Below are 16632 nucleotides of genomic sequence, written 5' to 3'. Positions count from 1 at the left end.
ATGACTGGAATTGCTAGGTCGCTGTATGTCTGGAAGATTGAAGCTAGCATGTAAAGTAAGGGTTCCTCCTCATGTCAACTTGCAAAATGCAGTATACTGAAAATCCCAAAATTAGTATATCTCTTCTGAGCAAGCCGTGGTATACGATCATCCAACATTACGAAGATTGTCACACACTTTCATGAATAAGGGCTGTCAGAAGTTACCTGCAGGCATGTCAGGTAGGAGGCAAGAATCTCAGAATAACTGAATGTGAACATAAAATTCTTCAATTTGCCATCCTAATTTAGTCCCATTGGCAGAAGAAATCCAAATCTGAAATTAATTTTGAGAGATTAACCACACATAATGTCTTTCTTATTCTAAATTGCAGGAATCTGTGTTTATGCTTTGAATTCATAACATAAATTTAGCAAATGGGAAATCTTCCTTGAAGGCTGAAAAATGTAAGCTATAATTGTGCGTTTCAGTTTGCTCTTCTGCGGGTTTCCAAGAATAGTGATAGGGTTGAAAAGTGCTTGTACAAATATTTGTTCACTTTACGCTTGTTGCTTTATTTATCTCACATGACCATTCTAGCAGAAATGCCGCAGGATAAATCCTAAATAACAGTGTCCTTTGCACTCAGGTCAACTAGAATCTGATAGATTTTTGTTGGTAAGTGGCGGAAAGCCATCCAGGAAATGTGGGATCTTGTCTGGAGGAAATAATCTCTTCTTTAACGAAGAAGGCTTACGCATGCTTATGACACGAGACCTGGATTTGTCCCAAGCCAGGTAACCTTTTCTTTCATGTTTACAAGTTTCCACTGGGGCAATGTACTTCTCTTATATCAGATGTATCAGTATGTTTTCTTTTTCTATGGTGTAAGAACACATTTTCAACTGATAAAAGTTTCCAAACATCCCACTCCCGAAGTACTGTGAGCACCGGATTTTACCATGTTGCTACAGCCAGTCAAGAATGACTGCGTGCAGTGGGCTTCTGAAAGCTAATTTGTGCAGAGTCTTGCCATGCATCAGCAGCTGTCATCGTATTCTCTCCACATAGGCTTGAAGAACTGAGTGTTTTCCAGTAATATTCAGTCACCAGGTGATGGGCTGATTTGGGTCATTTTCAGGGGTGGCCTACCATTAGGCAGGATGAAGCAGCCCACTCCAAGAATCATATATTCGGGTACAGTGAAAGGACTACATATTATATATACTTTTAGTTACTATTATATTTTTGCTGTGATGGATTGACTGATGATGGAATACCATTTGGATTTTTTGCTTCAGGCACCAAATTGCCTATCCTTCATGTGATTTAGATAATAACCAGAGTCATTGCCAGTTATGCCACATCTTTGATAGATGCACTCAAGATGGCCTACAAGATTAGGATGCCAGCATTTTGCCTAGGATAAATAACATATTAATCTCATCATACTGAAATCTGTTGCATACTAACTGCTCTATAAACAGGCTGTTCCATCATGAATCATTGCTGGAGCTGCAGTGTTTATTGCCAGGATAACTTTGCATTCATCATTCTGAATTCCACAATATCTGAAGCTTGCCTTGAATTACAGACATTTGTTTACAATAATTCACTGACAGATTCTAATCAAGCTGTCAGGAGTTAATTGGAGCTGAGCTATCTAAAAGTGGCCATTTTAAGTTAAAAATTATGTTTTGTCATTTTGGGTCTGCTTAGGAATTGTTCGATGAAAGAAGAGAGGTCTAAGACATTATGCTAAAAATATTCTGAACTAGATTGAAATTATATTCTTGTTCACTAATCACTTGATAGCTCTTAACCTACTATCCTTCCATCACCTGATCTTTTTAAAAAATAAAAAAAAACTTTCCATTTTCTTTCAGACTTGTGCATTGACCCCACTGAGTATCTTGCAATGCAAAACTGATTAAGCACTCCATAGAAACTGCATTTTCATATGCTCTTTATCTCTTTCGGACTTCTGTTATTAACATAAAGTCTTAAAATAATGTCTTTTACTGCATGCTCTCATCCTCTGCAATGGGGCTTAATTTATATGTATTACATTTTTTCCAGAGGGACATGGAAAGCCATGCGTGTAAGATGAAGCACTGCAGAAGCATAATTCCATATGAACGTTTATGTTGCTTTTCCAAGTTATCTGTTTCAAAGCATGAAGTATGCTTTGTTAGAGCTTGGGATACACAAACATTAATACTTCTGCAGTAATTAGATTTTCAAGGCAATTCTAAGATTAACATTAATGTGTAATGACAAAGTATGCAAGAATCTGTTTATTATACCACATTTGATTAAATCACAGCATGTTAAACTCTTGTACTACTCAAGTCATTGTCAGATGCGTTCACTTAAATGGAGGGCCATGTCCCAATAGACTAGTTTCCTCACGGATCCAGATGGATTCATGTTGTTTGAGAGAGAGAAGAACAAAAAGAATCCCCATTCTTTATGAATGAAGAGTATAGTATATACTAAAATTTTATTGTTGTGGCTCTTCTATATTATTGCTATCTCTCTCATTAATATTATTGTTAATATTCTGTTACAGAGGGGGTGGGTTTCACAAGGCTAAAGTCATCCCCAGCCTGGCATGACATGCTGCATATTTTGGCAAAACATAGAGAAAATATCCAATGAGTCTGTGATTGGATTGCAAACAGAATAATAATTGCTGCTTATTTACGATATTTCACCTTTTTCCTGCAAGGAACCCAGGCCACTTATATAATCTTCCTCTTCTCCATTTTTATCCTCACAACTGCCCTCTGATGTAGCTTAGGCTGAGAGTCGGTGACTTTTCCAAAGTCACCCAGTGAATTTCATGGCTGAATGGGGACTAGTTCCCAGGTGTCTCAAGATCCAGTAGCCACTATGCCTCACTAGCTCTGCATTAGGTCTGTTTAGGGTGTTAGCCTATGAATTCCAGACAGAAAAAGTCCATGCTTATTCGGGATACTTGGAGTGGTATGGCTTTTTTCTGTTTATGCATGCATAAGATTTCTCCCTTAGCCTTTTAATACTCTGACTTTTAACCAATCAAATTACTGAATTTGCATCCATTTATCTATTCTAACAACACATCTAACTTGCTGGTCTAAATAATAGTGGCACATTTTCTTAACTAAGAAGGTTGTCCAATCAAAGACTATTGATATTAGCTGCATTCTGAAGGGAACACTGGCTTTTATATTTATTTATATTGTTTCAGGGGGATGAATATGCCTCTGCTGTACCTTGTTTTTTTCATATGCTTAATTGTTTTTTTTAGAAGTCACTATTTAGTTGCTTAGTTTAAATGTAGTGCTCTCTCATTCAGTGAAGCCCAGTTTGCTGTGGGCTGTCTAATTTGCTCTGATCATTAATTCAGTATCAGTTTATTTATTTATTTTACTCAGACATTCCTAACCCACCCTATGCTGATAGATCTCGGGTTAGGTTGCAATCAGTAAAAAAAATTCAACATGTGGTACCAGGCATCCATACAGCAGTACCTACTGACTGAACATACACATTACAGTAGCACTATTGTGTGGAGGAGAATGCCAGCCACTTTCCACTCATTGAAGAGGCTCACATAGAAAGGGCACACACAACAGATTCTGTCAAAACTAGTAAAATAAGCCATGAGAAAACAAACCATGTTGAGTGGAAGAAGCCTTTTATTTAAGCATATTATGTTTTCAGAGGTTTATACTGGCATCCTGTGCAAATTTAGATAGAAAAGGTCTGGGGATTATAGGAATTGTAGCACTTTTTTGTCTGAACATGCCCACAATTGTGTCTGTAGGGCCCTAGACTAAGATAACCAATTTTTTCATACTTTATGGATATAAACAAAGAAACATAATCATTAAAGTCCAGACTATGTAACAAAAAGTGGATGGAAGATTCATTCTTCCATTCCCTAACCATAACCTTTCAAATAATGGCCCTGCTCTTAATTAGCTGACCCCAGTTGATTCTGTGATGCCCTAAAATATTTGGATTCTTAGAATGTCTACGATGTCTGGATATTTCAATTATCTCTACTGCTGCGTCATTCTAGGTCAGTGATTCTGAGAGATTGGTTCAAAATACCACGGTGGGATACCCCAACGAGTTGCCTGAGCATACTCAGCAAGATAATCAAGCTAATTGTTAGCCACAAGGTCAAGACTCCATGGAATGTGACTTCTGTATCAAGAGGCTACATCAAACATGGCATTCCAAACAATGCTGGTATTTCATCATGTCCTTTGCATTAAATGTTTGAGAATCACCGGCATTAGTAAAACATTCAGCCATATTTTCAACTTGGAGAATTGGCAAATTTGCAGAAGGAGACCTATTTTTCATAATATTTTAGAGTCAAGGGTTACAGTGATTAATAGTGTCTACATAGTGTCTAGATGACCACATAATTTTTCAGATTTCCAGCCATGAGCTCCAAAAATTATTCCAACTTCATAGCTGGGGATCTGTGCTTGGATCCCTAATTTCACACAGAAAGAAGCACACCAACTGCCTCTCCAGGATTGTAGCTGTGACCTCAGACAAGGCATTTGTTCATGTTATATGGAATGGGAAGGGGAGGATACCAGCATCATCAAGTTACAACACAACCTAGTGGCACCTCAGCTGCCTATGCTCCTCTTTCAAAGTGTCGTGCTTAGATGGCTGATATAGAATGCCTGTGACCCTCCAAATTCAGAGTCATGAGCATCCCCATAGGGTTGTGTCCTAAGGCTACAAATCATACACCTTGTTAAGAGAATGGATGATGGTGGCCCAGTGAAATAGGATCCCAACAGGGTAGCTCATCTACAGGTATCCAGAATACCAAGAAGTAGCTATGTTGCCTTTCTGTAGGAACTTGTTTCTTGGTGTTATTCTGTCAAGCAGTTACGATGATTTCATCACGTGTTAGGTGCATATACATGGTATAATGTGTGAAATGCCTGGCAAGATAGAAATAGCAAACACCTGAAGAGATGATGACTGGAAAATCATATAGCTTGTAAGCAAACAAATATTAATCACAGATAGGTTTCAGTCTACCCAGTCATAGTTATCCACTTCAGTGGCTATTGGCCTGCTTGAATCATGGGGTTATAACTATGGTAAGACACCCTTTCTTCTTAGAGTTCATCTAATGGGAAAAACAACAGCAACCTTTTATCTCTCAGATTAGGATCCAGTAACTAGTATTCTCAGATATATTAGTTTTGGAGCAGACCACAGTGATGTGCTCCAAATAGAGTTGCCTTTGAAGAATGTTCAGAGGCCACAGCCAGTGCAAAACACGGCCAGACAGCTGATTAAGGAGGGGAGGGCTGTTGGGGACTTACGATATTGATGGTCCAAAGTTTGCATTGGTTTTCTATAGTTGTCTGAGAACAGTGCAAATTAGGAATAATCCACGTGTAGGGATTGGGTCCATTCTTCTTATAAATGAGCCTTCAAAGGTTGTTGAATTTGATTCTGATTCAGAAGAAGAGAAGAGGCCAGACTCCACAGCTGAATTGCCAAGGCCATCAGACCAAAGGTAAGCCAGGCAGTTGCTGCGAATGAGCTTCAAATTGTGTGGGAAAGGTTAGTGAGCAAGCTACTGTAGGAGGAACAAATGCAACTTTGTTAATTTGATAATATGGTGTCAGGTTAAGAAGACAGACCAGTTGAGAAGCATCTGATACTCCAAATGACTGGCCCATAAGCAGCCAGATCCTCTGTGATGGTTGAGTCCCTCTTTTTAGTTCAGAAGGGAGAAGTACTTAGTTTGGAATCAATTTCATATCATTAAACCACATATCCCTAAAAGCCAGTGTTCTAACTTGTCTTGTTCCTTTTGTTATTAATTTGTGCAGTACTCCACGTTTGCATTACAAAGCCAACCTAGCCAGTCCGCTTTAACATAATAAAGACTTTTATCTAGAAATCCTTTATTCTGCTTTGCTTAGAAGGAGGCGGAGACCTCCTGGAAAGCTGTGAATGAGCTGAGCTCAGTTTAGGCACTTCACATGGAGAGGAACTGCATTTTCCCTAATTTTGTCATGACCTCTTGCACCAGCAAAAGGGGGCCCTTTTAACAACATAATCCCTGGACTAGGCTTGAATTAAGTAAAGAAGCATTTTGTTGAGCTGTTCCTCTTAATTATGAAGAGGTTTGTGTGAAGAACTTCAGTTGCTGCCTTAGACTCACACAGACCAGGCACAAACTCTTCTGCCAACAGAGACTGGAGACATATGCACCTCCCAGCACACACAACCCACCACATCTGCCCCCTGCTGATGCATCTACCACTTGCCCTTCCATTGCTGCTACTTTCTGAAAAGTTCTATTTGCAATAAATAAAATCAGATAGGTCCTGAAAGCAAACAGGGTGGGCTGCTGCTCCAGTGATATGCCAGAGGCTTTCCTGCTCTGCTGGGGAAAGGGTTGGAATTAATAGCAATATCTGAATCTGGGTCAAGGTAATGTGTGAGTTCAAGCTGCCTTGCTTGCATCTTGAGCTCCTTGGCTCTGCTTTCAGCTTTCTGGAGGCTACCACATGATCCATGTGGCTAGTTTCTGATAGGTATACAGTTCTGCTTGAAATCAGAGATTTGCACTAGGCCTGAAGAAGGTAAATAAATGGGGCTTCTCGCCTTTTTGTGTTCAAAAACTATAATACCTCAAAGACTTACATATTTGCTGTGGTATAATAAATTTTTGTGGTCTGGAGTCTACTGTGCATGATTATTTTGAAAGATGTTGTTTTACATGTAACCGGAGAAAAATGGCACTTGCTGAAATAATGATACAAGGAGTCTCGATATCTTCAGCATCTGATCCCCCTAGAGTAGCCGGCTTTTTCCTCACATGTGCTTCATTTCATGCCGACCCCCTTGAATTTTTCTGCCTGAGTGTTTTTTTCCTGAAATCAGATGCCTTGCTCTTCCTTGTCCATGCATGCCTTTTTTTACAAATAGGGATGTCCTTAGAAGACAGGGGCCTTTACAGATAAACAAACACCATGCATACACATTTTTGAGCCTGAGGCAGCTGCCTCAGACAGCTGATTTGGGATGTCATGAAGAAGCAGCAAATATAATATTGAAACATTTGGTGACAACCTTAGCATTTCCAGAAGTTAGAAATCAAGAACTGTAAAAAGTCTTCCAGAATCCCCTAAAATACCACATTAGGGTATTTGAAACAAAATTGGGAGCCATGTTTGGTGGTTTCTCCCTGTCTTCTCACGTAGTTTGAAAACGAGGAGCAGCCATACAACATTCCGTAGTCCTGGGATCCTAGTCCAGTGTTGCTGTGCTTAGTAGTGATGGGGGAAAGGGGTGGGAATGAGTAAGGATTTACTCAGAAGTAAATCCAGCTATATTTGATGCAGATTATTTTGCAATAATTGGGTACATTTACAGCCTAAGTGCATGGGTTATTATTATTTATTCCTACACTTACCCTTGCTTGTTTGCCATTTTGAGTTTCCAAAAAATGTTTAAGGTTCCATGTTTAAGGTTCCATACAGTTGTTTGCTGGTCCCAAGCAAGCAATTTTGTTCATCTTGCCCAAAAGTCCAAGGTAAAACACAGGTGACTGGGGGATAAATTTTAAGTGATTTGATTAATATCAATATCCACCTTCTGGATAGATATAACTTAAATTAAAAACAAGAGCAGTACATCCACTCATAGATTTCTAGTGGTCCTACGTACATGAAAATTGATGTAGAATTGTAGTATAGGTTCATTTTGGGAGAAAAAGCTGTAGAGGTTTTTTAGATGAATTAACATTTATTTGGAAATGTGTGTTTGTTGTCAGCAATGAAAATGGAAGGACGTTAATAAGCCATGCATAAAAGAAGCACGGTGACTTCTCTTTTTCTTCTCTGATGTACTATGTAAATATCAAGACGTATTACCTAGGCTTGCAAGCTGTAAATCTCATCCATTCCAGCTGATAGCCCTCCACATATAGCTCCCCAGTGTTGTTTTACTGCATTAATAATAGGTTTCCTTGGAACAGGATGCTTTATATGATCCATGCTGTGAGGAACAGCATATGTACGATGGTGATTAGACCTAACAATATTCTTGAGCACTTGAATTCATTGACTGACTAGTCTGGGGGTTTTTGGCATTTACCTTCATCTGCAGCTCCCTTTGGAAGCCTATTATGTGTTATCCAGTGTGTGTATGTGTGTGTGTGTGTGTGTGTGTGTCTGTCTGTCTGTCTGTCTGTCTGTCTGCATGTATAAACACTCATGCATGCACACTAATGTCATGAAGTACATGGACAAAGGCAGTTGTACCTTTGCACCAGAATAATATGGTGCAAGTTGTTCAGCTCTGGAAACTACCTTGGAAATACAGCATGTTTGGACAAATAAGACAGTTGATCTGTGCCGCAGAATGAAAGGTAAGTTCATGAGGCAGCAGAATGGACTGTACCACCTCTGACTGTTTTTGAAATTCACCTATGTTAAAAAAAAGGACATCCTGAAAACAGAGCGCTCTGCAAACAGAAAACTAAGAGCACTGTGAGAAGCAGGATTAGAGCTTTTCTCACCAAAGGGTATGTTTTCTGTTTACCGGAAGCATTTTTTTATATGAGAAAGCATTAAAAAGCAGGGAGATTTCTAACTTTACACATATTTATAAATATTTCACAATCTCATCCAAAATGTTGGATGATCACACTCAGTGGTTGTATGCTAGATGTTAAATAGTATGGAGAACAAGACCAACCCTATGGAATCCCATACTGGAGCATCCACAGGGCCAAGCAATATTCTCCAATCACCAACTTCTGGATCTGACCATCCAAGTGGGGGGGGGGGGAACCTTACTGCAATGCTGTGCTCTCCATTCCCAACTCCATGGTCAGTGGTCTCAAAAGCTGCTTGAAAGATGAAGAAGAATCAGTCACCCTCACCTTGTCTCTCTCTCGACACGGTTTTTCAGACATGGTGCCCAAGACTGTTTCCATGCCAAAGTTCAGCTGATCACTGACTGAAGTGGATCTAGATAATCAGCCTCATCTTAGAGTGTGTGGAGCTGGTTGGCAACTACCTGCTCAAGCTCCTTGTCCCAGAAAATATTTGTCATACACCTAACCTTACACAAGTTTCTGGTTGAGATTTTCTGGTTTCTTCTGAAGTGGTCTTACCACTACCTTTTCCAGGCAGCACAGGACTACTTCTCTCAAGGAAGCATTAATCCCTGTCATGGCCCAGCCAGCTGTTGCTTCCCTGCCAATTTGTATGAGTTAAGAGAGGGGCAAGGATCCAATATGGAAGTAGCTGTGCAAACCTATCCAGCTCCTTGCCAGTGTCCTTGAGCTGCACCTGCTGAAAGTCATCCAAAAAAAACTAACAAACTGGATAAGACTGTGTTCTTGATGCCTTACCTGATTCACCTGCTGCAACTCTGGAATCTCAAGTTTTAGAAGTGCTTGACAAATCCATTACAATGCATGTCAGATAGACTGACACTGTCTTTAGGGCTCACATAATAGGCCCTGGATGTATCTGAGAAGTGGTGCTGGATGGTACATAGAGAATTCAGTAAGAAGAAACACAATATTGTTCCTTTGCTGCCTTTTCTGTTCCTGAGGATAGATGAACATTAAGAGTTTTTCTCTCTCTCTACTCAAGCTTGGCTCATCCTTAGCTCATTGTGCTAAGCTCAAAGTATATCACAGAAGCTTTAATCTTGCATACAAGCCTTAACCTGGAGAAGGTGCTCAGGAGCAATCATGTTAACTACCCAGGTCATTTCCATGGGTTTACCAAGGTTTCAACTGCAAAGCCAACCATATCAACCAAAACCTCCCAGAGTCCTCTGGCTGCCATCTATTCCATTAGCCTCCGGGGCTGGCCATTTTAATAAGTGCCTCTCACCTCTGCAGAGGGGAAAGGCTGGCATAAGTCCAAACCTCAGAATGCAATGATCTGACCATGACAAAGGGACTGATTTAAAGTCATGTACCTTCAGATCACCCTCTACATGCCCAGTTGAGAAAATAAGTCTAGAGAGTACCCTGCTCTGTGAGCTGGGCTCATGATGTGCTGGGACATTCCTATGGTTCTTTGTCATGGTCTCTGTGCATGACATCCCCATGGTTGTCATGAAGTCCATGAACTCATGAGCCACCTCAGACAAGGTGCCTTCAGCATGAATGTTGACAGTACCGGCATTCTGGGGGGGCCTCAGCACTGTACCCAAGATGATCTCTGTCAGCTCAGATAGGGAAACTTTGAGCAGTAGGTGGATGATACACCAACGAAATCCCCACTCTGTCACTCTGGTACAATATAAATTGCAAACACCCCAGACCAGTAATCCGATGGACAGGGCACCTGCAGATGTAGATTAAATTCCTATCTGCCGCTGCAATCCCTGCCGCCCTTTGGCCCTGCTGCACCAGCCAGTGGGTTAGCTTGCTCATGCCACTAAGCACATTCTGTGGCAGGGCAAGTAAGATGGCAAGTTGGCCCATGTTCCCCTGTAGGTTGTCCTGGCTGTCTTCCTTTTTTGGCCCAGGCTTGCCTGGAGAACTGTTGATATGCTTCTCTTTGGGAAAACTTGTCAGGCTATATATAAGTATAGCTTTCCAGTTTCAGTGCAGAGTAATTATACAAATCTTGGTTTAGTAATCCTGAACACAAAAAATACCACCACTTTTTGCATTTGAAAAGGCTGCTTTTTGGCAGATCAGGGATTCTTGAAAGCTTGGGAGACTGATTTATTTTCCCTTATATTATTTTGATATGATTATAGCCTAAGACTGAATTTTTGTACTTTTCTATTTTATAATCTGTGCTAAAGTCATGAAATGTACTGATATCTGCATAATACAAATAAAGCCATCTACTTGATGATTGTATACTAGCGCCTGAAGGATAAATAAATAGCTTTGTTCAGTTCTGTGATGCTGCTTCAGTGACTAGACCAAATAATCATTGTAACAATGTACTATTCCAAAAATTGTGGCCTAAAAAGGAGCTGTGCAACTACAGAACATATGCTTTCCATACAAGGAATAAAACCCAGTTCTTTCTCATGAGATTATTCATTTTTGGTAGTAAAAATTAAAACCTTTTTAATTTAAAGGCTCTTGAAGGGTCTTTAACTGGTATTCCTCCAGTTATTAATCTTTTGTTATAACTGCTAATGCTTTAGGTTTGTGCAATTCTTCATGAGACTAGGATGTGGTAAAGCAGTGCCAGATCCCAGGAGCCAACCTGTACTGCTCCAGTATTCTCTTAATGGTGGCCTCACATGGAATCTTCTTCAGGAATTTCTCTTCAGCAATTCAAGCAACATAGGGCGATACATTGCCCTGGAAATTCCCTTAAAAGCGCGTTCTCCCTCTACTCGCCTGCGCTGGTGGCAACCATCCGAAAATGGACATTTTTATAGCCCATGGGTAATTGATCAGGTATGTAGCCCTTTCTACTTTTCAAGATAAGTGCCCTAGATGGAATATTTTCCCCACTTTACATATTTACTTGTAGGGTGGAACAGCATGTTAGAAACACAGAACTGCTGTGCTTCTGGTATGCTAATTTATTTTCAGAAAATGGTGTGCTAATTTCAGGTTCTTTTCCTTGCCCTTGGTAATACATGCAAAATTTACTCTGTGTCTTAATGCCATTATCTTTAATGTTTTCCTGCCTGCCCTGGCCCTGTATGTGTGCCTGGTAGAAGTGAGAATGTCAGGATATATTTTACTGCACGTAATGAAGGCAATGGAGGAATAATCTGATTCAAAGATGGCATTTTCAATGGCAGTTCCATGGTTCTTGCAACATACAGCTCTAGTGTGCAGAACAAACATGTGGAAAATATATTATTATTAGAGACAGGTTGAGTCTCAACGGATGGAGTTTCCTTGGAACTGCAGGGCAGGAGGGGAAGCACATTCCAGCCACTAGCTAAGGGACCTTGCTTTTCAGGAAGAACATCATGGTAAGTGAAGGGGGACCAGCCTGGCCTCAGCCATCCACCCAAGAGGGAACACCTGCAGGGAATTTGCCTTCCCTTACTCTTTGCCCTGTGCATGGAGAGTGTAAATGATTTGTGTTCTGATCCTCTCAGTTAAAAGTTTACAGCTGTTGGGTTGGATAGGGGAGTGTTTTTGAGTTTCAAGGATGGTTGATACCTGTTGCAGAAGAGCTGCCTTGAGACTCATTTGAGGGAACAGTAGGGACACTCATTTAATAAAGAAGCTCCCAGTTCCATCTGTGCGCTGCATTACAGCCAAGTAATGATTGCTCCTATCGCTTGGCTTTGCTCACCTGTCAAAGGAGTCCCCACAGACAGTCAGCAGCAATCACAATTTGTAAACAAATAGCCCACACTTAGACATAATCTACATATTAAAAGGAATCACATGGTATAGCATTCCTAGAACTGTGCTACTTAGAATACAGATGGAGAGTCACATGCAGGGCCGTCTTAATGCATGGGCCCGATGGGCACTTGCCCGTGGGCCCCATACTAATCTGTGTATGTTAACCCTTGGAAAATAGGAAAACTTCCAAAATTAACAGTAGTTGTAGTTGTCGTAGGGTCCCCAGTACACTGCTTTGCCTGGGGCCCATAATGCTGTTAAGACGGCCGTGGTCACATGATTGAATGTTCTCTCACCTTGCCAATAGAAAATAGGCCTTAACTCTTCGTTTTGGACCTGGTGGAATGTTCAGTGTCCTGATTTTAATTTCTTAATCTCAATGTAAAGATCAATCCTATGTAGCCTTGCCGGCTGAAGTAAGTATTTTTCTGTAATTGTTATTAAAATGCTCCTTGGGTTCTGATCAACCTTGGTTGTTAAGAATTTGCAGTCTTTAGTAAAGTGCCATTCCAGCTTAACAGCCTTGTGCTAGCTATGAAGTCTTCCACCATCAGTTCTGACATGTCCAGTCTGAAGTTCTGTATCTCTCTTAACTATGGTACTAGGAAGCAAATTTCAGTTTGGTTTAAATGTACATTTTTAACACTGGGCATGGCTTAGTGAAAGATCAAAATAACTTTTTTTTAACATTTTTAATCACTCTGGGAGTACTTTCCGATTGAAGAGTAATCATGGGGCAGGCTGCCCTGGAGCTGATTGGAGCATATGACATTTTAACAGAATAAGTAATCATGTAAACATATGAAAAGTGGATCAAACCAAAGTCCAATTAGGACACACTCCTGTGCTTGTTGAGGCAGAAAACAAGCCCTACGTCTCCCAGCATATGTCAGTCAGCAAGACTGGCTGGAGATACATTAAGAATGATATGGCTTTTTTCCATCTAAGCATGCCTAGGATTGCACCCTGTTTCCAGCAGCAGCCAGTCAGGTACATTATCTCTATGATGTCCATGACATATGAAGCTGCCACACCCTGAGTCAAAGCATTGACCCATCAAACCCAGTACTGGATCTTCTGACAGAGAGCATCCCCTAAGGTTTCAGGCAGAGGTCCCTTGTAATCCTCTTTAATGGGAGATGTTAAAGATTGAACCCAAGACCCTTCTGCATGCAGAGGATATGCGCTGTCTTCAGAAAACACTCTTGCTTTTCATCAGCAAAGAATACTTGTAGGAAAACCTGTTTATTGGCATCACTTTCTAAATTATGAACCATGAATGTCATGAAAATGAGGGGTGAGTCTCTGAGCCTGTATCATAGGGCTTGGTGTCATTATGTCTTTATTTTATATACTGTGATGTTTAGTTCTGAGCCATCTGCCTCTGGTTAAGATTCTCCAAAATATTTGGATATCAAATTTATGAGAGAAACTAATGCCAGAAATACAAGCCATAATTTTCTTTCTTTTGCTTAAAGGGAAAAGATTGTTGTTCAGAAGTTCACAGTTACTTGTTGTTTATTAGTTATGGTCAAAGTAAACAACATTAAGCTGAATTTAGGAGGAAAAAAATATGAACAATTGATTTTAAGTTGGCAAGGTGCAGAAGAGAGCGAGCTGCATTTTCATTAAGGCTAATAGCAACAATTAAATGCCTATGCTTAAATTAATCCTGGAAGCATATGTGCAGCTCTGACTGTAAGAGAGTTTTGCCTGATGCCTCCCGAGGTAGAAAATCAACTGCAAGCTTTAAACAGGAGATTTACTTAATATTATCAGGCATCTTGTACTCATAACTCAGGTGGGAAAAGCAGCACCCCCAAATGCATTAACCATTCAGTGACTTTTCAGCCAGTTGTTTTCCTCTCCACACAATGGGTTTTAACTTTTTAATTGTAAAATTCTATTCAGTTTTTCAGAGGGTGATGTCATTTATTATATTTTTTGCTAAGATTGACATAAAATATTGCAGGCTTTTATAGACTGTAGAATAGTGACTTTATGTCTTGTAGCTACCTTCAGTCTTTCTTACATGATTGGTGTTTGAGGAATTTCATAAACCTGAATACTTAGCGCTGTGTAAAACTGGTACATGATTTAGATTTGTTGCTTCAGACAGTGAGGCTTACAGGTATTAGATACAATTGCTTAGTTATCAGACAGTTCTACTGTGTGCGTTATGGTATATCAAAAGCATCTAACCAGTTGTTTGATTGAACAGGAAGTCAGATTATGTGTATTGGAGAGTAATTAATTGATGGTTTCATCCATTATAAGTTCTAGTAAATATCCCTTGTGCTAATTGGTCTCTTACGTGAATCAGCAGACTTGGGCATACCTGTAAAATCAAACAAAAGAAGTGTCATTTCAGCATTCAGTTTGACTTTCCTATACATAAATAAAGCAGATTCTTAATGTCTGTGTTCTAGATCCTTATTGGTGGAAACATATCTGGCAATACAATCCTGGAAGATGATTTCAGCACCCTGGATAGCAAAAAATGGCTTCTCCACCCCGGAGGAACAAAAATGCCAGTTTGTGGCTCTACTGGAGATGCTCTGGTCTTCATTGAAAAAGCAAGCACACGCTATGTTGTAACCACTGACATTGCTGTCAATGAGGATTCTTTCCTTCAGCTAGATTTTGCTGCTTCTTGCTCTGTCACTGACTCCTGCTATGGTAAGGGGTTTCGTATCCATCATATACTTGCTACCCTTCTGCGTTGTCTGTGCTTGCTTCTTTATTCTGTTACACTCTTTAAATTCAGAATCCAAAAGGGAATTGATCTTGTCTTTGCATTTTGCATGTTCCCCTATTTATGATTTGCATGTATGAAAGATGAAACACCCAAGAAATGTCTATATGTGTAAATACAATGAGGCCTGTTTAATAAATCCCAGGTGTTGATGGAGACTAAGGCATACATGCCTGGGGAATATCCTGGTATGTAAATACAGTTGAAGCTACATCTGCTTAAGTGGAGGCCCACTAAAGCAGTTCTTGAGAAATAGGAAATGATGTGATGCAATATCTTTCCCAAGAACATGGCATAGTCTTAAGATTTTGAATATTTATACAGTATGAGGACAAATGATGAGCACAGATGGTGCACAGGTACTGGACAGCTTCTCCATTTCAAGTAGGTTCAGTCTGAACAAAGCTTCCCAAGATGTAATTTCTATTATTTCAGTTCTACTCTAGGGCTTGGGTCACATACTTTACAGGCTGTCACCCAAGCCTTCCCATTTATTGCAATGATATACATGTGGCCCTTCCAGTGAATTTATTAGGATGCCCTTATGGAGGGGTGATCTGCGTGTATGCATCAGAACGATTCATGGAAGATTCATGTATCAACCATTGTGGGGACAGAGTGGCATTCTTTATTCTGAGCTGCACAAAGCAACTTCTCTAGCATAAACCTCTTCTGCACTAGTTGCTCATAGGTTTTAATCTCATAGCTTTAAGCTGTTACACTTCCAGAAATCAAAATCCTTCATTAGATCTTGTTTGCATTTGTATAAATTAAAGATAAATTATATTGGTGTGCAGTTGATTTAAACTAAACTGGAGGAAGATTTGATCATGGATGTTAACTGACTACAGGCAATTACCAGAATGAGACATAAAAATGGAAATGAAGTTTAAGGAAAATCCCTAAAGCAGATAATCTAATTTGCTTATACCTAACGAAGCTGTTTAAACCTAGAAATTAACTACCAACACCAAACATAATTGTTGCACTTCATTTTAGAGTGGCAGTTCATTACAACTCTGGTAATGTTAAGGGTGTTGTAACTGATCTGTTAGTTAATTTGCAGGATTTCCCCCATTTTAGATCAGTCTGCATCCTGAACCAATCATTATTTTAACTTGGAGTTCTGTATCAAGATAGACATCATCTAGGTGTGAGAGGATATCACATTGTTAATAATAGGATAATAATATAATTATTTAAAATCACCATGTGAAATTATTTAAAAAGTTTTTAGTGCATTTTAGGGCTGCTAGCATTAACACTAATTTTTATTGTTAAAAAAAGTAGCCAATACATTTCAGTGATAGCAGTGCACACCTATTTGGTTCTAAAGAATCAACACATGAGAAATCAAGGGATGTAAATGCATGCATGAGCCAACCACTTGTAAAATAGCATCCTCCAAGAGGAATGTATAAGCATGCAGTTTATAAAGAGATACTATTTTTTTCCTTTCTCTCCCCCCCCCCCCCACACATCGTACCTTTTGTGGGGGTTAGTTAGTTAATTTGTTTTAAGGGGGTGTGTATGTTCAAACTGT

At 39.8% G+C, this 16632-nt stretch overlaps 1 protein-coding gene across 1 annotated transcript in view; it reads left to right on the top strand.

The window, feature by feature from the left end:
* RELN (reelin) overlaps positions 1 to 16632 on the top strand; it is a 284110-nt gene that overhangs the window by 229255 nt on the left and 38223 nt on the right. Inside the window, 3 exon segments of the mRNA XM_044423494.1 lie at positions 629 to 776; positions 11161 to 11419; positions 14764 to 15013. Coding sequence (XP_044279429.1) covers positions 629 to 776; positions 11161 to 11419; positions 14764 to 15013 — 657 coding nt within the window.

Source organism: Varanus komodoensis, unplaced genomic scaffold (genome assembly GCF_004798865.1).
Source record: "Varanus komodoensis strain SLA01 unplaced genomic scaffold, ASM479886v1 scaffold13_3, whole genome shotgun sequence".
NCBI lineage: Eukaryota > Metazoa > Chordata > Lepidosauria > Squamata > Varanidae > Varanus > Varanus komodoensis.
Note: the sequence above shows the minus strand (reverse complement) of the source record. Positions and strands in the feature narration are given on the sequence as shown.